The sequence below is a fragment of the Pocillopora damicornis genome, chromosome 8 (assembly GCF_964200805.1).
Source record: "Pocillopora damicornis chromosome 8, jaPocDami1.2, whole genome shotgun sequence".
NCBI lineage: Eukaryota > Metazoa > Cnidaria > Anthozoa > Scleractinia > Pocilloporidae > Pocillopora > Pocillopora damicornis.
In genome coordinates this window covers 16210007-16232851 of record NC_142677.1, presented here as the reverse complement: position 1 = coordinate 16232851, position 22845 = coordinate 16210007, and the positions used below count along the sequence as shown (strand labels likewise).

Sequence of the window (22845 nt, the reverse complement as noted above, 5' to 3'; positions counted from 1 at the left end):
TTCTCAATAAGCTGTCCACGTCGGCTCTAAGCAGGTTTCCAATGAATAAAAAACCGTACGAAAAAAATTTGGGATGTGAGATATTGACAGCGTAACGCAGGGTGTTCGCTTCATGTGGGAATTGCATTCATAATTCTAGATAATGGGAGATGTCGTGGATGGTGTCTCATTTTCCTGATTTTATTGACTATAATGGGGTTGCATTTTCAATAGAATTTCTAGAGTGGGTTCTATTTTCAAAAGAGTTACTAAAATAGGGTCGCACATTTTTGGGATTTTGGGGGTAAATCAATTATGGTAAGCAGGGATTTACAAGTGGGAAGATTCACGATTAAAAAGTTGCAACCAACTAAGGTGGGATCTGTAATTTGCCAAAGAACAGACTACAATAGGCTAACGTAACATACCCAACAAACATTGACTCAAATACCCCCCCCCCCCTTCTCCCGAATATATATCAGGTACCAGGTACCAGTCGCTTCGTGATATGGGAAACGGGGTACACTTTACAGGGGACGTTGGTACCTAGGCCCGTGAGAAGATATGAACGAAAATAAAAACTTCTAAGACTAAAATGTAATTAAATAAGTTTCAATTTGAAAATTATCTCGTTAACATTTGTACCTGCACAATACATTTCTGCATGACGAAAGCATTCAGCCTGACTCCAACTCTCTTATAATTAGCAAGAATTCCGTCCAAAGCCCCTTGCGGCGCAAACTCCAGAATCATGCTGAAAGGGTTTAGACAGTATCCTAACAACGACACGATGTTATTATGCTTCAAGGGAAGGAGAATGGACATCTCCTGACGAACAGTCCTGTAAGAAATTCACAAATCAATCAATCAGTCAATCGATCGATAAATCAAGTAAGGAAGCAATCAGTTCAGCAATCAACGATCAAGATTAATTTTGTCTGTTAGTCGCTAAGTCAGACAGTCAGCTAGTCAGTTAGTTTGCCATTCTATCGCTGATGGAGTCAGGGTGAGTCAGTCACTCAGGCAGTTACTTGGTTGGTCAGACTGTCAGCCAGTTTGGTCAATGAGTCAGCGCGTCAGTACGATAGCCACTCAGTCAGCTACGGAGAGTATACTCATTAGCCAGCCAAAACTTTGGTCAGTCAGTGTCTCTAAGTTAGCAGTCACCGAGCCAGCGAGTCAGTCAGTCAGCCAGCTTTTTGTGTCAATAAGTAATAAGTAAGTCAATCAAGATCAGTAACAGTGAACCTTAATTGTGCGGTACTATTCGTTGGAGGAAGGGGGAGGCACTTATAATTTGTTTTCACCTGAAGGACCAACAGCGTCCAGATCGATGTCAAAATTCGATTCAGGCGGTGATTTGGTCAGTCAGGAGGCCAATCAGTCAACTATGATTAGTCAGTTCGTCAAGCACTTGAAGGATCAGTGAGACCAAATCGACCTCGTTAACAGTGCCTTCAGGTTCACAAGAGATAACTAACGTATGCTTCAACTCAGATTTTGAATGACTTAAAGGGGCTGATTATCATAAGCTGGGCTTTTAAACGTAGTACAAACTATGATTCCCTAGTAAAACCCCATAGGTTGGGAGGGAGGGTATGTAATCTCTTGGCACTGGTGTAACTCGGTAGAATCTCAATCAAACTTCACATTACAAGGAAGTCTTGTTTAATTTTTCAATTAATCCATCTGAACAACCCTTAATTAACTGATCCACCTTCAGCTTCTCTCCGGATGAGATTTGTAACGATTTACTTTTTAATGGCGACGCTTCTCACTGAGTAATAAAAAAAAGATAAAAGTCACACTGTCTTCTCACCTGTAAGCATCATTCAATGTCACCGTTGGATTTTCTTTCAGCGCTCTCATAGCCGCTGCAGCCATTTGCTTTTCTTCCGCTGGTGCATCATCGCCCACTTCATTGTTCAGCGGCATCTTCATGGCGATAGTTATCGAGTTCCCGGATTCCTGCCTCAGCTCCCCGCGAAATACTGAGCCAAACGTTCCTTTGCCTAAGAATTTGCCTTTAGTTATGTCGGATGCCTGAACGTTCATGTTAGGAGCAATGTCTTCAAACATCTGTAAACGATAGAAAAATCACTTAGAATACGTCAAAATTGAGTGAAAATCTAGCCATGTTAATCAAAAGAAAGAAAAGACATTGAATAGTTGCTTATGCTCTCACGGTCAAGCGTAAAACAATAAATACAATAGCAAATTACTTAAACTTTAACACCCTAACATCACTATGCATATTCTCCCGACTGTCCTCTATATATTTCCTACGGTGCTGACAAGGAGAATTCATTTAGTAAGCAAGAGCCTCTTGAGTAGGTGACCATTTCCTATATTCTTGTTAACTTAAAGATCGATTCAAAGGTGATATTGTAAGGAGAAATTAGATGCTAGTCACTCTTAGGGGTTAAAAGGTTAAGGGATAAGCTCTTATGGTGTCAAAAACACTTACAGCATCTGGAGCTAGCTCTTTGAGATCCAGCTGACCGTGCAGGGTGCACTCCACGGGCTCAGTGTTGTAAGCAGCGAGCACACATTCTTCGAACTCAAATGAATAAATGATTGTGTCATCTTCGGTGGGTCGCTTCCTGAACGAGCCGTATTTACCGGAACCACGTTGAAAGCTTTCAGCGCTGTCAGTGCTCCCTGCTGAATATGGAAAACAAAAAAAAGGAAATTAGACAGAGTACAATAAACCAATTGTTAGTTTGTCGCCTTTGCAGCCGCACTCTGGGATATCTCACGACGCCTTCCCCCCCAAAAAAGATGTTTTGGGCACATTGCGTGACATTCCAATGGTAGACTTCAAGCGACCGACTTTGCCGAAAAGGAGAGATAACTCGCAGTATATCCCGAAGGCTGCAAAGGAGATTAATTATTAGCCTGCTTTGGTATTTTAGAGGGAATTTGGGGTGGCGAGTTGTTAACGCCATTTGCTTTGGAAGAAACCCGCGTGATTTGCGATTTCAGTCACTTTCGTTGAACGGAAACAACGTTAACGTCCTGCGGCGTCAAAAGAATTTCTATGACACATGAAAATATTCTCGATTCACTGTCTGCACCTTTGTTGGGTTCTTCTTGATTGGTTTCGTCCGACTTCTTGGACTTAGAGTTCATATCAATGACGTCACTTTCCTCGCTGTCACTACTCCTCAGTTGCCTGCGTCCTTTGCCGGATTGCTTCCTTCTCCTGCCACCCATTTCTGGAGAAAATGATTGGCTGCTTTCACTACCATGACTATCCGTGCTCTGAAAATAAGGAAAACAGTTTCTTCTGTAACAAGCAATTAGAGCGCTTTTCGATGGAGCATCCTTAAATTGAAAACCAAAGTAGGTAAAAAATATCTCAATGGCTAATCAGAGCTAAAGAATAAACCATGAGAAACACTAAATGAGAAAAAACTCCAGTGAGATTCAGGAGTCTAGGTTAATCACTTGCAAAGTTTCCTGTATTCTCGTTTTTTCCTTACCACTCTACGAAACAAAAATGCATGTAGTCAGGAAAATTCTCTCACCTGATCCGAAGTGTAATCAAAACAACTTGAACTCTCTTCCTCTGTCTCTCTTTCAGTGCTCACATACCCAAACGTGAATCTCTCGGGCTCTGAGTGAAAACTGTCACGAGAAGGGAACTTAGGACTGCTATAGCTTTGCCCCTGCTGTATATCAGAGGAGTCCACGCTCTGCGACAGCGAGTTGTCTATAAAGATAAATAACGAAGTGAATTGTGAAATGCTTATTTATCTCCAGATTTAATGTAATTAACCTACGCGCATGTGTAATTGAAACCTTTCAACGGAAGTAACAGGACGAACGTCAACACTTTGCCACTAGAAGAGTTTTGGATAGCACAGTAGCAGGAGAAAATTTTATCGAAATGTTATCCGTATCATAGGGGACTCTTGATATGACATGGCCGTCTTCACTTGACAGATTTTAAAGTTCCATCATTGAAGCACGTAGGCAATAGAACTAAAAGGTAAAAAAAACCCATCTTGGCGCTTCAGTAATCACGCCCGACTTGAAACGTAGCTCTTCAACCTTACAATATCACTGCTGAATCAAACACAAGACATGACAACAACGCCACCTTAAGAAGTTCTTAATTGTTCGACAAACTCTCCTGGTCAGCACCATAGGAAATGTACAAGGAACGGTAAAGAAAATACGCAACTTGATGTTAGGGAATTAAGAGTTGCTTTCACGGTGCCTACAAAGGCGTCGTTTTGTTTGCTTAAAGGAGCCTCGTAATGTAATTTTCAGTCCTCTAACGAAAGAAACTCTTAAGATCAATTTTTAATCGGGTGTGTATAGAATTCCCATAATGCATTGGCTCTCCTTTGCTTCGCTTTATGATTGGTCCATTGATCTCGCGCCACCCTCTTAACCAATCAGAAGCAATAGCAAAACCTCTCGTAACTTGGTCACTCGCGTTTTTTTACGCGCAAGGCACAGTGCACATTTTTTATTTCGAGTTTTCGTTGGCTCCTGATTCTTCCTTTGCTCTTATTGACCGTTGTGATTTCTTTGGTTCTAATCTTACGACACCCAGGGAGGATCCAAAGGCGCAAACATGAAACAAAAGAGAACAAGGATGGCCGCCGATAAAAAAAAAAGATTATCGAGGAAAGATTAGGCACCTACAAATTGTTGAGTAGCTTATGATCTAGTCTGTGGCTCAATTTTAACTCCCTTCATACCTTCTCCATTAGCTTCGGGTCTCCTTGAAATGTGCACAGGGCTCGGCCATGGAGAAGCGCTCGTACTACTTCCGTCAGTCGCAGACAAATTTATGCCGCTATCCTGCCCTGAGGATTGCGTCAAAAGCACATCAGGCGGTACATTATCTCTTTCCTTTTCATACTCGGCTCGATCGTTCCCGCATACGGTCATGATGCACTTGGGGCACGGAATGATCCTGGTAACCAGGCGATTTCCTTGCACTGTGATTGCATCAAGTCCTGGGAACCAGTCGGTGATGAGCGTGTCCATGTGTTCCACAGCGATAGCAACCAACCGAGCAGCAGACTGGATGCTACTGTCTGAAACAGACTTGACTTTAAATCCGATTAGCTTTGATCCCTCTCGGCGATCTGTGAATACAACATTAAATCATAATTTACTGAGCAACTGTAAATATGTTAAATCTTCAGAGCATTGGACCAATCACAAACAAATACAAGCATCCGGTGAGGTCGTTTTCAAGTGTTAAGTGGACATAGTGTTCCAGCGTCTGCATAATGTATTAGCGTTTCGCGCGAATTCAACTTCTAAATGCCACCGGTTCAACTTTTCCCGCCCGCGAGCAAAAACTTCATGGTACGCCATAACTAGTATTTTAACACCGCAAAGAAGATAAAGCAGATTGACCGAAGCAAAATATATAGGACTGGGAAATAGACAACTACAAACCTTCTCCAGCCTTCCTTAGGCTCGTTCTTTTCGATGTAATTTTCTTTCGTTGTTCAAACTTTTCCATTCTTATGCGAACACATGGCGTTAGAACTTCAATGGTGGAATAACGAGTGGTGTCGTGTACCTCGCGGCGGTAATGCAACGGATTGGCCATGTCATCTAAGACAGAAGGAAATTATCAAATACAATACACGACTATCCACAGCAGTGTTTTGAAAGTGCATCTGGCTGCCTACGCGTGTTCTCAAAGCTCAATAGGAAGAGAGCATCGGGAAGATCCAGAGTTCGAATACCGCTGAAGGCCCGGGCCTCTGTCGAGCCATGAGTATTACCTTAAGATCACTAGTCTTTTTCTAATATTCATCAAGGAACTAGGTAGCACTAAATATAAAGCAGGGATTGCACCAGGTTTCCATCAAGAGGATGTGAGTAACTTCCATAAACCTTTTCCACTGTTCATATGAATGAAAGGTAACGACTTGAGCAGAACGGACTGAAAACGGACGGACTAGAAAGGACTGAGAAATCTCGGAAATGTAACGGCTCATTAACTCTACTGCCATCCAGAAATTGTGAAATTTATGACGGGTGATATTCCATTCAGTACTGCCCTCACATACTCACGAATACAGTAATTCTTTTTTTTTTTAATTTGAAATAATTTGTGATTTTATCAGAATTCCCTCTCTTCGTAACTTGGCATGCTAATGAGAATGCTATTGTGTGAAACATAAACAAGAAAAGTTAACAATGACTCACCTACGAGACACATGAGATTTACCTTGAGCCATGGGTTTAACCCTTCCACTCCCCCGATCTCAAATTAAATTCTCCCTTCCATCTACCAAAAATTTCCTTCAATTTCAGCCCTTAGAATTTTGTGGTAGATTGAAGAAGAATCCATGGTTGATATTTATAGTTCAAGGAGAAATTACTTGTTGGTCACCCCTGGGAGTGAAGGGCTAAATGTTTAAATGAAATTCAACTAGTATAGGAATGTCTCCGCAAATGATAGCTTTATTTTTTTTCTGCTCACCTGGTGCACCATAAAAAGGTCTTCCTTCCAGTTCACATATCCTGAGCAATTTCACTCCAAAACATGACAATTCAATTCCAGTCTTCCAGCATGACCACTCTGGTTGAGCCACAGAAGTTAGTTTATCTCTGTCACCCTCCTGTACTGGGCCATCGGGAGACAGTTGACAACATGACTTGACTGTATCGCGGATTCGTTCATCTGGAATTACTCTGATAAAACACGTTGCATATCAAGACGTTTTTCTAGAATTCTAACATCGAAATTATTCCGTCTTCATTATTTGGGCGACACCAGATGAGCGGAAATGTGATGATAGACAATATTGGGGAGTGGGGGAAACATGATGTGAACCCGAGATAAACATGTAAATAGTACCAGACGCGAGAAAATAAGTTAGCAATGTGAAGCGCGCGGAAAAAAAGTACGCAGTGCCAAGCGTGGTAAAAACATGCAAGTAGTGCCACGTGCGCGAAAACGTGTTAACGGTTCTAAGCGTGGAAGTATAGGAAAACATATAAGGTGCCATAGGCGGGAAAATTTTGTAAGCACTACAAGCACCAAAAAAATTTATCAGCTCAGCAAAGCGCGGGAAAATATGCAAGCAGTGCCAAGAACAGGAAGTAAGCAGAGGGAAGCGCGGGAATATACGTCAGCGGTGTCGAGCATGGGAAAATACGTATGAAGAGACAAGCACGGAAAATTTGTAAGTGGCGCCAAGGGCGGGAAAAGAGTATGCCATTCATAGCATGGGACAATCTGTGAGTAAAGTAAAGGCGGGTGAACCTGTTAGCATCGGAAAGCGTAGGATAAAAGTGTAAGCAGTTTTTTTACTAAAGGAAAACGCCAATAGGGAATAAAAATGCAAGATAAAAATGTCAGCGGTCCTCAGCGAAAGAGAATGTACAAAGGAAAGCTGTAAAAAGTCACAAAAGTGGGAGTATACTCTGTAAAAAATTCGTGAAAGCTCACCTGGTGATCAGTCTTGGCCAAAAGCCACTCGGCACATAGGACATGACGTACTGTCTCCGCAGAACCTTTGGTTGAGTGTAAGCTGTCACATTCATGGCCTGAGCAACTGCCGCGCTGACGCCAGCCGCAACAGGCAGGTTAGCTTCTTGCTGACTATCTGGGAGTAGGGATGGGACGAGCAGGAACTCAGGGCTCCATGGCAGGGCCACTTCAAACTTGCTTAACAGGTTGATGTATTGGCTCATCAGATTGGCAGGGAATCGTTCACTTCGGAAAATTTGAGATAAGTCGGAGCGCTTCATGACACCTGAACGAGAAAGGCAACGGAATAAAGACAAAAATAATTAACAATTATTCATGCTTGTCTATGCATGTAATTTTAGTTATCATAACATTCTTATACCGAAACTTTGACACTAGCTTTTTTAGAGTAGTTCTCTCTTGATAGGCTCCAAAGTACAAGAGCTATCTTAGCAATTACCACCCCAAAAATTCTTCGACGAAGTGCAATCGATAAACGTGGAATCTGTTAGACTCCTTTTAAGAAACATTCCAGTCGAAAACAGTAGCCTCAGATAATTCTCATATCACGCAAGCGATGCTTACCATTGTTTATGTGGGGGTTGACTTCCCTAATCGTTACAACATGAGCAAGCATGTCACACAACCACTGAGGGTCCAAAAAATACAAGTCACGCAGCAGTGGATCGTCGTAATGTAACAAAACACCTGAAGGAAGATGGCAAAAACATATATCCGGCATATATTTCTTTAAGTATCTGGTATCCCATAATTACCCCCCTCCCCCCAGATTCCCCATATCCTTACGATTTTGAAACTTCTGAGATTTCGATAAACCCAAAACTTGGGATATATGGGGTCAAGTTTAAGATGCTAGTCCACGCTTATTTTCGTTTTATACGCAAAATTTATTTGGAACGACATGCGAGAGTGTTATGTGTAGTCTAAGAAGACAGCTGTAGTACAATAGGACGAGAATTCCAGGATCAACGCAGTTATTTTTTACTGTGTTCAGTATCCACTCACACACTAGCTAAGTATTTCGTACCATTGTCATGCAGGAAACTTGTAGCTTGTTGTAATTCCTCTGGTCCTCTAAGGTGAAAATTTTGCTTTGACAGCTCAGCTTCAACTGCAGCGCTACAAAAGAAACAGCTTCCCAATTTTATTTAGAGAAGAAGAGAACCGTAAGCCCGCTTTTCACTTGCTTCTCCTCTCTCTTTGCACAAACTCACTCCTTCTGATCTACCCTCAGCAAGACGAAGTTTTAACATACAGCTCTTGTAGAACCATATGGCGGATAAGAATGAAGTTTCCCCTTTAAGAGACAATGCCTAGTAAAACTGGTTCAATTCTTAAGCTGATGGCCAAAGAAACACGTGCTACGGTGACATGCGAGAAGATGTATGTTACCCCGAGACAATCAACACCACATCACTATGACGTACTCTGTTCAATACCTGAATTGTTCAGACTTGAGTACCGGGGTCTGGTCGTCACGGTAGCACCTCTCACGGACCACTCCCACAGCGTTCTCTACTGCGATGTAACTAGCAGGAATGGGCGTCTTCAGCAGAGGCAGGCGACTACCTATCGAGCCATGATACGGATTCAGAGGAACATTCCCGGTAACAAGTCACGGGAACATGTCTCAGCGACTGCTTGCTTCGATTGGCATGGCCTAGTTTTAGTCAAAATCTTCACTTGTGCAAGAGAGTTTTGTATCGAAACAACTCGCACAAAATCGAACTGGTTTGGACACCAAAGATGATCTCAGCCATAGAGTCTCATACACACCTCTTTTTTTTCAGAATTTCACAGTGGCCAAGATAAGGCCCACTACCTCACACTCAAATTTCCTGACGATCTCACTTTCTTAACTCCTGGACCTCGTTCGACTAAACAAGAATCCGTCAAGAATATGCCTGTCCAGAAAATTCGTTTGACTTACCTTTCTCTTTAATGTCAAAAGACGTGTTGTAGATCAGCTGCCTTAATTCCCGGATGTGGTACCCAGTCTTACAGCTAACCTCGATCATGGCCCTCACCTTGGGCAAGCCTCGTTCGCGTGTGTTCAGAACCTTTCCTCCGTATTCGACAGCTATATAGTTATCAGAAATCATACTTCTCAGGTTTGTCAGGTATTCTGATCTTCTGTCTTTGTCCTCTAGCATGTCGTAGTGTGTTCCAACAATGATGACTGTGGAATCTGGGGCACGAGCCTTTCAAAGAAAGAACTGAGTATTTTAACTACTTTGGCCAAATTCTGAAAGGTTCAAGAAATAATCGCCTGATTTTAAACGAGATTTCTATTTTACTTGTAAAACGCCGCCCTGGCCGTGTCATTCTATCATGTGCTTGAGAAAGACACTTTACTATTACAGTGCCTCTCTCCAACTAGGAGTAAAACTGGGTACCAGTCACTCGTTAGGGAAACCTAATTATTAGGCCTTTTGGATGTTTACGTAGGATTACCTCATTTCACACCCCAAGCCTCGCTTTTTAAGGTGGGAACTGGTGAATTTATAAGGAAAGTATTCCCAAAACACTAGAATTAGAAGAATACCCAATTGAAAAGCAAAAAGAAAGTGGCAAAGATTAATGAAGAAGATTAGTGCAAACGAGGCTTAATGATGAATTTTCAGTAAATGACGTAATCTTGCATAAGGGTTATTGCTTGTGGTATACCGGTCATGAAGTGACATCACATCTTAGAGGTAAAACAATATCACTTGTTGCTTTGTGCTACAGAAAATGCGGCTAAATTTTAACCCTTTCACTCATGTATATTATTGGTAATTCTCTTCGCTATCTGCCATACAATTCTTATGATGTATATATATATATATATATATGGGAGAATTTTTTACTGGATCAACTACTAATCCTCTAATTGATATTTTCCTTTGTTCTCATCACTTATCTTCTTGATTTTGTATCGATATTGTGAGGAGAAATTCTTTCTTGGTCACTAATGGGAGTTAGATGGGTAAAGGAAGCACCCTTTGAAGTTAAAATTTAGAAAAAATTCTACGGAATTCAGTTTCGGAAAACGCACCTGGATATTCAGCAACCAAGGTTCAATTTGATTGACGCCCTGTTCGCCGTCTGTAACCTTCCACATGGCAATGTACAGCGAACGATGAGACAGGAAACACTGGTGAGTAGCGTAATACTCGCGCTGTAAGATTTAAAGAGATCAGCATTTAACAAAATGGTTTTTTTTAACTCTAATGGTAGCCCGACAGGGTCAGTGTTGTGTCAAAAGCAGAGTTCTATTAAGGTCGCCGCTCGAGAGGAAGCCCACCTTCTAACTTTGAAAAGGCCCGCGAAAACGTGGGAAAAAATCTTTGACAAGGAAAGTTCTTTTCTTCTCTTTCAGCGCGAAAGAGGGCATTAGACAGCATGTTTCGAGCGGATTAAGGTGAAGCACTATAACCGTTACACCACGTATCTCAGACAGAGAGCTGCCGCTTCCGACAGTCGCACTGGCGTTTCACTTTGTTTTGGCTTTCTTGTTTACTGTGTAACTCAAAGGCCGCTCTTAAAACTGTTTTCTCCACTTCTGAAAATAAGGACGCCACGAAGTTTCCTAACATGACCGAGTCCGAGCAATTACGTTTTGAAGTTCTGTTTGAATGCTTGTCTAATTGCTTTTTAATTCTGAACACTTTTGCTCCCAAGATCTAATTAGTAATTCTCCTAGCTTTTTGCCGTACAACTCTCAAGATATTAAGTTGGAGAATTTGGTATTGGATCACCTAATAATGCCCTATTTGATACTTTTCTTCATTCCCATCACTTGTGTGTCTGATAGTGTATCGATATTGTAAGGAGAAATTCTTTCCTGATCACTTATGGGAGTTACAGGGTTAGGGGGAGAATATACAACCCTATGACGCTTATACACTTCCATCTGATCTCACCTGTCCACCAAAGTCCCAGGTGCTGAATTTGATGCTGGGTCTATTGTCTGCTCGTCCGAAGGCAAAATCTGTTTTCTTTGGATAAATCCAATCACATACATCCACACCAACAGTAGAGATGTTCACCTCTGCTTTCTTGGTACGACCTAATAAGGTAAAGAGGAAATAATTGCAGAAGAGGTTCACAGACTAGCATCTAATTTCTCCTTACAATGTCACCCCTGAATCACTCATTAGGGCCACGAGAATAAAGGAAATGATCACCAACTAAAGAAGCTATTGATTGTTAAACAAATTCGCATTGTCGATACCAGAGGAAATGTCTAGAAAACAGTATGGAGAATATGCTTTCTGATGTTAGGGATTAAAGGGTTAAGCGAGCTTCGCTGCAACAAACTTCACGGTCTTTCACTCACCAATTGTAGATGCAGTCCTCTTTTTCTTGTACTTCCTCTCTGTCCACCCCACAGGGGGTGAGTTTTGGTAACTTCCCGTCCCCTCCTGCCTCAGTTGGCTCAAAAGCGTGGTCTTTCCGATGTTTGCAACGCCAACAAACATCAGTTTCATGCTCGGGTGCGGCTCAGATCTACGGCAGACAAACAAACGCAAGAAAAGTAAGATTAAAAACATTTCTCTTTCATGGCAATTTCAATCGGGCATCAAGGTTGATCCGGGATTGCATCGGTTTTGCCTCACTTTACTCCGTGATTGATCTAGAAAACTCGCGCTTTCTACTCAACCAATCAAATGCAAGATGTTAAAACCAGTCGCGACTTGGTCACTCGCGTTTTCCCGCGCTCTTGGCAGTTTCCCTGCTTTAAATTTGAGTTTTCATTGGCTCGTGATAATGTCAACCTTCGTTCTGACTGGCCGTTGTGGTTACATCAGCACTTCGCATTTTGACACTCAATTGAAAACTGCTCCAGTAGAACAGCATCAAGCTCATTAACACTGCGTACCTTTCTAAAACTGATCTCAAATATCCTACAATGTCTTTCGTCTTCTTCCTCTCCAGCACACTCGGCTCGATATCATGCAGCTGCAGACCCTGGAACTGTAGATCCCACAGCTCTGAAAGCAATCCGACCTCGGGAGGTAGACGGGTAATTTTTGTATTACTCACATGCAGCGAGCCAAGCTTCGATAAGACTCCTACATCCTTTGGAAGAGTCCATAATTCATTGTTGCTGAGCGTTAGAGACTGTAAGATAGGGAACAGTACACTTGGACCTTTTGAATTCACTGGTGTAGGGTCTGAGACGGACGCTACCGAAGCGGGACGAGTCCGAGGAAGCGTGAAGTGAATTTCTTCAAGTTTGTTGTTGTTTAGGTCGAGACGCTTCAGATTCGGTAGAGCTCTATGTTTTGCATGCCGACAGAGTCTTGCTTTGCCCGCTTGGAGTCCATTCTCCGCACTGATCCTTCGGCGCATGCCTGGTTTTTGGCCTTCAACAACACTGTAACACCGACTTTCCGTCGCATTTTTATGCAAGAAATTTTCCGCTATGGGATGGAACCGCGTCAAGTTATTGTGCGATAAATCCAACGTTCCGAGTGATGTTGGAAACAGAGCGAGCGATGGAACATCAGAAATGTTGTTATTTGATAAAATCAGCGTCACGAGATTCGTTGCTAGGCACGACAGACCCAGAGGAATCTTTACGATTTGGTTCGCCGACAAATCAAGTTTTTGAAGAGAGGCTCCTTTTGAGAGATCGATGTCTTCTTCCTCTGAGTCAGAGTCCTCGATTTCATCTCCATGCCTTGTTCCCCATAGCTGACTATGATGGAACATTTTCAAAGGGCGGTTCTGTTTGCCGTTAACTTCAGCACTTTGATGTGGTGGGCTTGACGCTAACGATGGACTCATATGGCTGTCAAAAACAAAGGTAAACGAATCGATAAACAAAAATACACATTCCACTGACTTGTCTCAGATCGGGAAAACCTAAAGCGCCCGATATTTACACGAGGTCTAACCCAAACCGCGGTTGTGCGCAAGTAGTGGGCCTCAGGGATTCTGTGTAAGAGGGTTGATTTTATAAAAATAAATGTTTGCCACAATTAGCTTTCGGCCCTCTCGACACTGTCCTCAAAAAAAAACCTTCAGATAAAAGGTTCGCCTAACTATCACTATCACAGGAGAAGAATGTTGAGCTCATAATCTAATCGTTGAGTACGTTTACAAAAAGCTACAATGGAGTAAGTAAGGGATCAGCAGTTTAGAACGCCATCCTCAGTGTCAAAAGAAAAGGTGAGATACAAGTGCAAATCAACTTTTCCTTCCGAGAAATTTTTGATTGAATGGCGAAAGTAATTCTGGAAAAGAATTGGTTTTACTTTAGGTACGGGAAACTCGCCCCATCTTATCACCCAATCAGAAAACTCGCCCTGTCTTATCACCCAATCAGACGCAACAGAAAACTCTCCCTATCATATAACCCAATCAGATGCAACAAAAAACTTGCCCTATCTTATCACGCAATCAGATGCAACAGAAACTCGCCCCATCTTATCATCCAATCAGATGCAACAGAAAACTCGCCCCATCTTTTCACCCAATCAGATGCAATAGAAAACTCGCCCTATCCTATCATCCAATCAGATGCAAAAGGGAGCCGATTGCGACGCGTGTGCGCTTTCCAGCACTTTAGGCAGTTTGCTTGTTTTTACTGTAAGTAGTCATTGATACTCGTGACATTTTCGGTGTTTGTTAGTCGTTCTGATTGTTTTGGTTTTGGCTTTCTGCGACACTAGGTCGGAATGAGCTCTTGGTGGACTTTAGAAAGTCGTCAAGACTTATCAGTCTCACCTGAGGTCACTTGATAGATTGTCTTTGCTGAGAGACAGCACTTTAGCACGAGGTAGACTTGATGTTTTACTATTTCCGGTTCCAGCTCTAGCGCGTCTTGTCTTCATTACCGGCAACTTCCTCACCCAATTTCCTTTCAGATCTAGCGATTTTAACGCGGGAGAAGTCCACATTTCAAACGGGAGTGTCTGAATATCGTTGGACGAAACGTTCAAATACTTCAACACCGGCAATTCAAAAAGACACGTTGGCAAGTCTGCTAAGGAATTGTGATGTAACTCAATGTCTTCAAGGTGTGGACAGTTCCAACCAGATTCGGCATAGCTGAAGTCCTGCACACTTTCTTCAAAAACAAGATTCTCCAAAATGTTCTCGCACGAGCTGTAGGCTTTCTTCCCAACCTTTAAACTACTAGCTTTCGTCTTTTTCTCTTTCTTTCCTCCGAGCCACAGACATGGTAAACAGGTGATTGCATTTTCCGATGCGTTAAGGGTCTTTAACGCAGCCATTTGAAACAACACAATAGGAAGCTTTGACAGTTTGTTGCCCGAAATATCAACTCGTGTGATAGTTTTTAGGGACGGGTGTGGTCCGGCGAAATCTCCATCGTATGGATTGATTTTACTTGCGGCCGTTAAAATCCACTGCTGTTCAAGTTTTGTCAGTTTCATGTTATTCCAAAGTAAACAAATAGGCACTGCTGACAAACGCCACAATTCTTCAGGACTGTTGCTTGTTCTGGATGGGTGCAGCGTATGCTCTTGGTCAACTTGGGCACCTTTAGATACGAAAAGAAAAAAAAACTTTGATGAAAAGTACTTCACTTAAGGAAGAACTTAAGGAAGAACCCGTAACGAACGAAGAAAACTCGGTAGTTCTTGAGCCAAGTGTTTCACCCCACTAAACTTATCCAGGTTCTATTTCATAGGGTGAGAAGCTACCGCCACTCTTCCTTGATGGTATGCTAGTTTATTGCAGATTATCCCTCCCTCCCAGCAGATTTTCCCGAAAGTTCGCTGATAAATCGTGTATACTACTCAGCAGAAATGTAACCTTGTTCGTCCCAACTTTCAACTCGTCTTATAGCATACCTTGTTGAAGCAGGATCGTTGTGACCTCTGTGCTATCAGCCATAATCGCTGAATTCAAGATTTTGTGGTCAACATCCTCTGCTCCGTTGCTTAACAGTATCTCTACCATTTCCAGGTCTTTTTGAGAACAAGCAATCTCAAGAGGAGAGCATCTACCAGTCAAAGAATTAGCAACTGAGGCAGCAGCAGTAGCGCTGTCACTCTCCCCCTGGAAACTTTCCGCGCTAGGCTGACATAGGTTAACATCGGCACCATATTTTAGGAGCAGTTTGACAACATCTCTGTATCCGACAGTGACCGCGCCTTGCAGTGCAGTCTGCCCCATAATATCTGTAGCATTCACAGACACTGTCAAGATGGCTTCGCACGGCCCAGCGCTACAAGGGCAGAAAAAGGATCATTAGCATATCAAAACAAATGAATCCCTACCTCGAGCGTAAGAACTCTTTTTGGCAGACGCCATGCGGAGAACGCGCCTGATTTCCTCTGGATCAAATTTTTAGACTAGGCTTTCTTTCTTTTAAAACGTGGCTCGCTTGTGCTTAAAATTGGAACGTCTCATTAAGAAACAACAATAACATTACACTGTAGATCGCACTTTGTAAGATGTGCTGAGCTTTATCGGATTTTCAATTGAGTGTCGTAAATCTAAATAAAAAATAGTCAGAACCGCTTATCAGAATATGGGCCAATATGAACACGCGGGAAAACACAAGAAAATGGACGAAAGCGCGGGAAAACCGAGTCGAGGCTTGGTTTTAATATTGCATCTGATGGGTTATAAATATGGCGTGAGATTTCTAAAGCAACAACAGACAAAGGTAAAGGAAAAAAAGGAGTCCTTGGCTGCGATTACTTTGCTTTTGATTTTCGCCACCCATTTGAAACTGCCCTAATTATCAATAATCAACTAACTATTGTGAATATCACATGAATCTAAACAAACTTAACCAATAATAAACATCGGTCTCCAAACAAATCAGAAAAGATCACACTACTACCAGTTTAAAGGAGAACAGAGCGCTTTTCGATTGCGTGTCGTTAACTAAAAAAAAAAAAACACAACGACCAGTCCGAGGAAAGTAAAATACCGGTACCCTAAAAAGCCCACGAGAACTCAAAGTAATAACAACCAATCTACCTACAGCACGAGAACACGTAGGTGACCAAGACGTGACCGGTTCTAGTTTTCCATCCGATTGGTGGAAAGGGTAGGGCGTATTTTCTAAACCAATCACAGGGAGAGGTAAAGAAAAGCCAATGCAAACCCGAATTGTTTTCGACACTTAAATGAGAATTGCTCTAAATGTTAAGAAAAAGCTATTTACCCACCACTTATGGTGGCAATCTAAAAGTTGCTCGAGAGCTCTCACAAAACCTCCTTGGGCAGCGAGATGAAGGGCAGTCATCCCATTTGATGTCCGAACACTCATGTCAATTTTATTGCAAGGTGCCAACTCTTCACCATCCCTGGAAACACGAAAAAAGAAAAGGGAAGTATGTAAAACTCCTAACGCATCATTATCAAAGCTTAACCGTTTCTGAAACATGAAGCGGCTCAGAGTACTGTGACTCCACTTGGACAGAATGCGAGTCCATTGCAGGTTACCCACCCCAATCCCTTCCTGAACTTAAACAAGCATGCCTTAAAAAATTTTTAGAAATCATTGTATAACCCCAAGAATGAGAGGGCACTGGAAGAGTTTAGTGTCTTGCTTGAGAGACACAGCAAAGTTAATACTTCACAGTTGTTTCCCATTTCCCCTTGAAAGCTGCTCTTCTAACTTATGCACGGCTGGCATTTTTAACGGTATTTTTACCTTCAGAGTGATTAGCATCCAATTTCTCTGTCCAATATTACCCCTCAACCACACATTAAGGTCGCAAGAATAAAGGAAATAATCATAAACTGTAGAAGCTCCTGATTGTTGAACAAACTCTCCTTGTCAGCACCTTAAAAATGTTTAGAGAACAGTATGGAGAATATAAATGCTGATGTGAAGATGCAAAGGGTTCACATTTACCTGGGAACTTGCAGGATGCTCTTAATGATCTCATCACTGCCTTCACCTGCAGCCACATGAAGAGCTGTTGACTTATCCATTTTGCTTGGGATATTGATTAGGTGTGGAAACTTCTGCACAATTAGTCTCACCACCTCATCGTTTCCACTCTGAGTGGCAGCATACAATGGAGCAAGTCCTGTTATTGTGTTCGGTGAACCATCTGCACCTCTACTCAGAAGAAGCTTCACAATTTCAAGATGACCACCTTGACAAGCCCTGGTGAATTCAAACATTTCTAATGTCTTCATGAACTCAAAAAAAAAAATTGCATTTGAGAAATTGACAAAACGTTAATCCTCTCTTAGTTCACCATGCACTTAAACTTTTAAATTCAGAAAAGTACGGGGTGAGGGTACACCTTGCTCAAGGGGCACTTAACCCTTTAACTCCCATGAGTGACCAAGACATAATTTCTCCTTACAATATCAATACAATATCAAGGAGACAAGTAATGAGAATAAAGAAAAATATCAGTTAGGAGATTATAAGTTGATCCAATACCAAATTCTCCAAACTGACATCACAAGAACTGTATAGGAGACAGTAAGGAGAATTACTAATGAGATCTTGGGAGTTAAAGGGTTAATTGAACAGGGCCATATCTATTTTTTTCCTAAATCCTGGCCACATGTGATAGTTAAGCCCTTTTTAATAGCTTAAACTGTATTTGAAAGACATTGAGAACAGCAAATTTCAAATTTCTTGTATACTTGTAAAGAAGTGTGCTTCCTCCTTGGTACAACTTGTTGATTGTTGTTGTACTTGCTTCTTCTAAAAGCTCTTTCACCCTTGGTAAATCACCAGTAGCACAACAGCGATAGAGTTCTGGTGAAAAAATTATAAACAAAGAGGCAAGAGCTAATATTAGTTAACAAGACACCTGGAGGTGTAAGGTCACCCATCCTAATAGTAGCTCTCACCAATAGGGCTTAACTTCTGTGTAAGGCACAAGCAAGTGGCTAATTCCCATAGCAGACACTCAAGCACATTTTTAACATAGTCTGCCACAGGCATCCCATGTTACAAATGTTAAATGTCATTTGACAGCAATGACAAGACTTAACTATTAATTCATTTCTTTGTTTCACATCATTTTTCCATTATATGTAACTGTTAATTTACAACCATTAATTATAAGAAACGACAATGAATGGTTAGGAAACCAAATAATAATCATTGATGCCTGTAAACTTACATTACCTCACAACAAAAAAGGGAATGAATCAATATGAGCAACTAATTTTTGTATAGGAAATAACACGATTTCTCTGCAATTTGGTGTAAATAAGCATGATTAAATATTTTCAAAGACAACAAAATTGCACAAGCCCCTTGGGTGAGTGCAATTTGTAGTATTTGAAAAATTTACATGTGGTTCAGCAAATTGCAAGAGAAATCATGTCATTACTTATTAAGAATGTACTTGAAAAAAAAATCGCAAAAAGTCAAGACAGACAAAATTTTTAATGCATGCATGCACAACTTGTAATTTGCACTTGTGTTACATGAGAATGCACTTGTTTTCAGCCAATCTGGCACATGTAATTTTTTCATGTATATTATTAAGTAAGTAACAGGTTGACATAATTATTTGTAATCACTGTCAGCTTGGATATTGCTTGGTTCAGAAATGTGATATAATATAGGTCTGGATCCTTAAAACTTATTGGTTGCTTTTGCTGTGAGACTATAAGTTGTTACACTCAAGTACTGGCTATTCTTTGTGAATGGCTAGTTTCTATATTATGTATACTATGTATGTCAGTCTGTTTGGTTTGCTGGTTATGTAAATGTCATCATAAATAAATGATTTACATTCATAACACTAAAATAACTGAAGAGAGTTAGAGTAAATAAATTCCACACACCTTGGGATATCTCTTCTTCTCGTGCTGCTTTCTTGATGGCTTGAATTAAAACACAAAACAGTTATTGTTTATAATAAAATGCCCAACATTGTAAAACAGTTAGTGAAGCACAATGGTTTTTGTCTCAACAATTGACTTGACATTAATAAAAGATATCTAAAACAATTTGATCCTTAAAAACAAACTTAAAAAATACAAATTACAGAGTTTTAAGCCACAAAAATTTCAGCAGAACAGCTTACCAGTTTTCTCAAGTCAAATACATCTGAATTCAAACATAATCAAACAATATTTATGATCAACACTTACTCCCCCATGAGTGACAAAAAAGGAGTTTCTCTTCATCATATCAATATATTGTTGAGCAAAATGGTGATAAAATTAAAGATAAACTAAGCCAAATTTTCCAAGATTCAACACCCCAATTATCAACCTAAACTTATAAGAAGTGTATAGCAGACAGTATTAAGGGAGACCTTCTATTAAAATTTTTATGGTTTGGCTTACTCAAAGGCAAAAATCATAGAGGGAATCCTGATTCATAAGACTTTTTTTGATGATAAGATACCTTCCATAGTCCTTAGGTAGTTGCCACAGTCAATTTCCCCCATTTCAAATGCTATCTGCATTGCTGTTTTGCCATCTTTGTTCTTGATATCAACTCTCGCCCCTGCGTCAATGAGAACTTTAAGACAACGGAGATGGCCATTTCGGGCAGCATGATGAAGGGCAGTCTGTCAATCAAATGTTCAGTTTAAATGAGTATTGACTTCAACCAAAAAAATCCTTATGAATTTCAGAGCGAGTAAGTGTAATGCTGCTCCCTGCACCCAAACTCACAAAAAGGATGGCACTCCATCACTCCATTACAGGTCACCCTGGCATTTTGTCAAGTGTCCCTCATATTCATTCCCACAATCAGTGACAAAGTTTTTGACACTTTAACCTTTTCCTTCCACTTATACTTCATTTTCATCTTTTTTTGTCCTTGCAAAGTTAACCTGATGGCCCCCCTCCTCCCCCCAAAACAATACTGCATCGTGATTCTATGATCATTACAAACAGGCAACATTAAATGGGGGAGGGGAGTATTGTCAATGATTTATAGAATGGTACAAATAGAAGTGTTACCAGTATTCCATACATAAAAAGGGACTGTTTGAACTCTATAAGTCAACTGATTTTGATGCTGATTGCAGTTACTGGTATTCTCCAAGGTGAAAAGAGGCTCTGTAAGAGTTATTAGAGGTGTACTGCCAAAGAACATAACAGAGAGACCCAACCATGGCTAGAACCCAGACCATCTCAACACTTACTAGTCCTCCATCATGTCTCCCATACGGGATACTTATTACTAAGTTAGGGGACTATATTTGTTTACCTTATACTGATCATAAGTTCCACAGATTTAATGGAAATATAAACTCCCCAAAAGTTAAATGATCTTGCAAATTATAAAAGGTTTGTGTTTCAATCTTTGTTTGCCATCTGAGAACCATGACTTGTTAGTTCCTAAGTCTTTGATAAGGAATAAGGATCTAAGAGAGTTAACTCCAAAAATTCTCCCTTTGCCATTATCCTGAAAGGATAATACTAGCTGTATTGAAAAATTTCAGACAAAGAAAATTAGACATTATGTATGGTGTACCAAACACTTACAGAACAGTTATCCTCTGGGGCAGACTGAATGTTTATGTCTTCTGTAAAACAAAATATTGATAAATTTAAGCATAACAACATAGCATATTCTTATTTTCCATCCAGGCTGGTATTTCACACTTTTCCTCCCTCCCATCCCCCTTAGTATATTGTTCTGGGCACCACTTTTACCGCATTGATAAAAAGCACTTCTGAAAACAAATTTTCTCAACAGATCATGCCGCCCAATATAGCCCAAATAAACTAATAAACACAATCAACTCCCACCCCTAAGTTGAAACTATTTACAATGCTGCAAAATATTAGTTGTTTGGTCTCAAACATTTACACATCCTCACTTGCTTTTGTCAAGTTACCTATCCATTCCAATAACTCTACCAGACAACCAACACTGTCATGCAGTGCAGCAGTATGAAGAGGTGTCAACCCACGAGGATCAAGGCTGTTGGCTTCTCCATGGACACCGGCCATCAGAAGAGACTTCAGCAAGTCACGCTGATCATAGATAGCTGCCTGATGCAACAGCTCCCCTTTAAACACAAACACTGGAGCAGCCATTTGAAGGAACAACTGTTACCTGGCAGAAAAATATTAGAAACAATTTCTATACACTTACCTAAAGTAGGATGAAAAGTATCACCTTTTCACCCCTTGACCCAAAAACAAGCATTTTACCAGGGTTTTCCCTTCTTATAAAGGTCTTGTAAACACAATTCTGTGCCCAGAATTGTAAACAGACCCCATGAACTAATTAAGTGTTAAAAAAAGCTGCTTTACAGGCCAAAGCCAAGAGTCATAAAACACTCTGTAGAATGACAACAAATAAAAGCAACAGTTAAAGAGTGACACATCAGTTATCTCAAATTCAATTGGAATGATGAAGGGACACTCCACACAGGGCCAAATTGCCCTCTTCTGACAGTACAACTCAACAGGGAAATAGGTTTAAATTTTAAAGGGGTTAAAAAATTTGTGGGCTTAAATTGAATGGCTTAAACTGCTGGTAGACCTTGTGTTTTGACAAGCTTGTATTTATGCCACAAGAAGGATCAACAAACAGAGTATCTCACACCTGCTAAAGATTTACACTGTGCAGGTTCTTCAGAGTCATGGGTTTTCACCACCTGAATTATCCTTTAACTCTTAAGATCTAATAAACAATTCTCCTCTTTAACTGCAACACATTTCCTTGGAAACTGGTTGAGAGAATTTGTGTTTGATCAAGAAAAGAACTACCTAATGAGTTTGAGTATTCTCATTACCTGTTTGCTGGATAATATATAGATATTCGAGGGAGAAGTTACATTTTTATCACTTCTGGGAGTTAAAGGGCTGAAAGGTTTGTATACCCTTTGAAAAATATTGTCTCTGTCACTAAAGAAGGGTCAAGTGCACCCCAAGACCTTCAAGCTACACCCTTGCTTATGATTATCAAGACTAATATTTTTAATCCAGAGGTACATCTAGAAAACTTAGGTGACATGAAAACTAAAACTAAGTATCAACGAAATTAATTCCATTATCCCTTCAACTCCTAGGAGTGACTGAATCAAATTTCTCTTTAACATATAATCCCTGAATCAAACAATAAGGTCACAAGAATGAAGGAAATGATCCTCACCTAAAGAAGCTCTAGATTTTTCAACAAATTCTCCTTGTCACCGCCTCAGAAAATGCATGGAGAACAGTATGGAGAATATGTATACTGATGTTGGGGTGTAAAGGGTGAACTCACAGGAGGCATTTGATATTGACTCTGGCAGTAAGCAAAATGGGTGTCATTTATGAACCTTATGATGGCCTAGTTCATTGCCGAGTCTCTCTAGCTAGCTCTCTACCTCTCTAGGGTAGAATGTCAGAGCATGGAAACCGAAGGTCAGAGGTTCAATTCCTCATCACACTCAGAATTTTTTCTAAGTCCTACAATGATAATAAGACAAATAAAAACATCTTTCTTCACTCATTTCCAAGCTTAAAATTCACTA

The 22845-nt window shown here is 40.7% G+C and overlaps 1 protein-coding gene across 6 annotated transcripts in view; it reads right to left on the bottom strand.

Annotated features, from left to right (window-relative positions):
* Window positions 1-22845, bottom strand: part of LOC113678845 (leucine-rich repeat serine/threonine-protein kinase 1) — a 30856-nt gene that overhangs the window by 6370 nt on the left and 1641 nt on the right. For 2 of the 6 annotated variants that reach the window (XM_089214786.1, XM_027195757.2), the window contains exons 2-27: window positions 21199-21437; window positions 20861-20901; window positions 19770-19935; window positions 19202-19240; window positions 18044-18158; window positions 17292-17549; window positions 16600-16737; window positions 15268-15644; window positions 14177-14954; window positions 12324-13238; window positions 11781-11950; window positions 11365-11510; window positions 10497-10619; window positions 9390-9660; window positions 8899-9028; window positions 8487-8578; window positions 8024-8146; window positions 7418-7724; window positions 6446-6657; window positions 5407-5568; window positions 4695-5087; window positions 3510-3694; window positions 3057-3243; window positions 2447-2643; window positions 1799-2058; window positions 625-820 (exon numbers count right to left, since the gene is read on the bottom strand). In XM_089214786.1, coding sequence (XP_089070912.1) covers window positions 625-820; window positions 1799-2058; window positions 2447-2643; window positions 3057-3243; window positions 3510-3694; window positions 4695-5087; window positions 5407-5568; window positions 6446-6657; window positions 7418-7724; window positions 8024-8146; window positions 8487-8578; window positions 8899-9028; window positions 9390-9660; window positions 10497-10619; window positions 11365-11510; window positions 11781-11950; window positions 12324-13238; window positions 14177-14954; window positions 15268-15644; window positions 16600-16737; window positions 17292-17549; window positions 18044-18158; window positions 19202-19240; window positions 19770-19935; window positions 20861-20901; window positions 21199-21418 — 6201 coding nt within the window. In that variant the 5' untranslated portion in view covers window positions 21419-21437. Of the gene's footprint in view, window positions 1-624; window positions 821-1798; window positions 2059-2446; window positions 2644-3056; window positions 3244-3509; window positions 3695-4694; window positions 5088-5406; window positions 5569-6445; window positions 6658-7417; window positions 7725-8023; window positions 8147-8486; window positions 8579-8898; window positions 9029-9385; window positions 9661-10496; window positions 10620-11364; window positions 11511-11780; window positions 11951-12323; window positions 13239-14176; window positions 14955-15267; window positions 15645-16599; window positions 16738-17291; window positions 17550-18043; window positions 18159-19201; window positions 19241-19769; window positions 19936-20860; window positions 20902-21198; window positions 21438-22845 lie in introns of all 6 variants that reach the window. The other 4 variants (XM_027195756.2, XM_027195758.2, XM_027195759.2 and 1 more) reach the window with 4 other exon arrangements.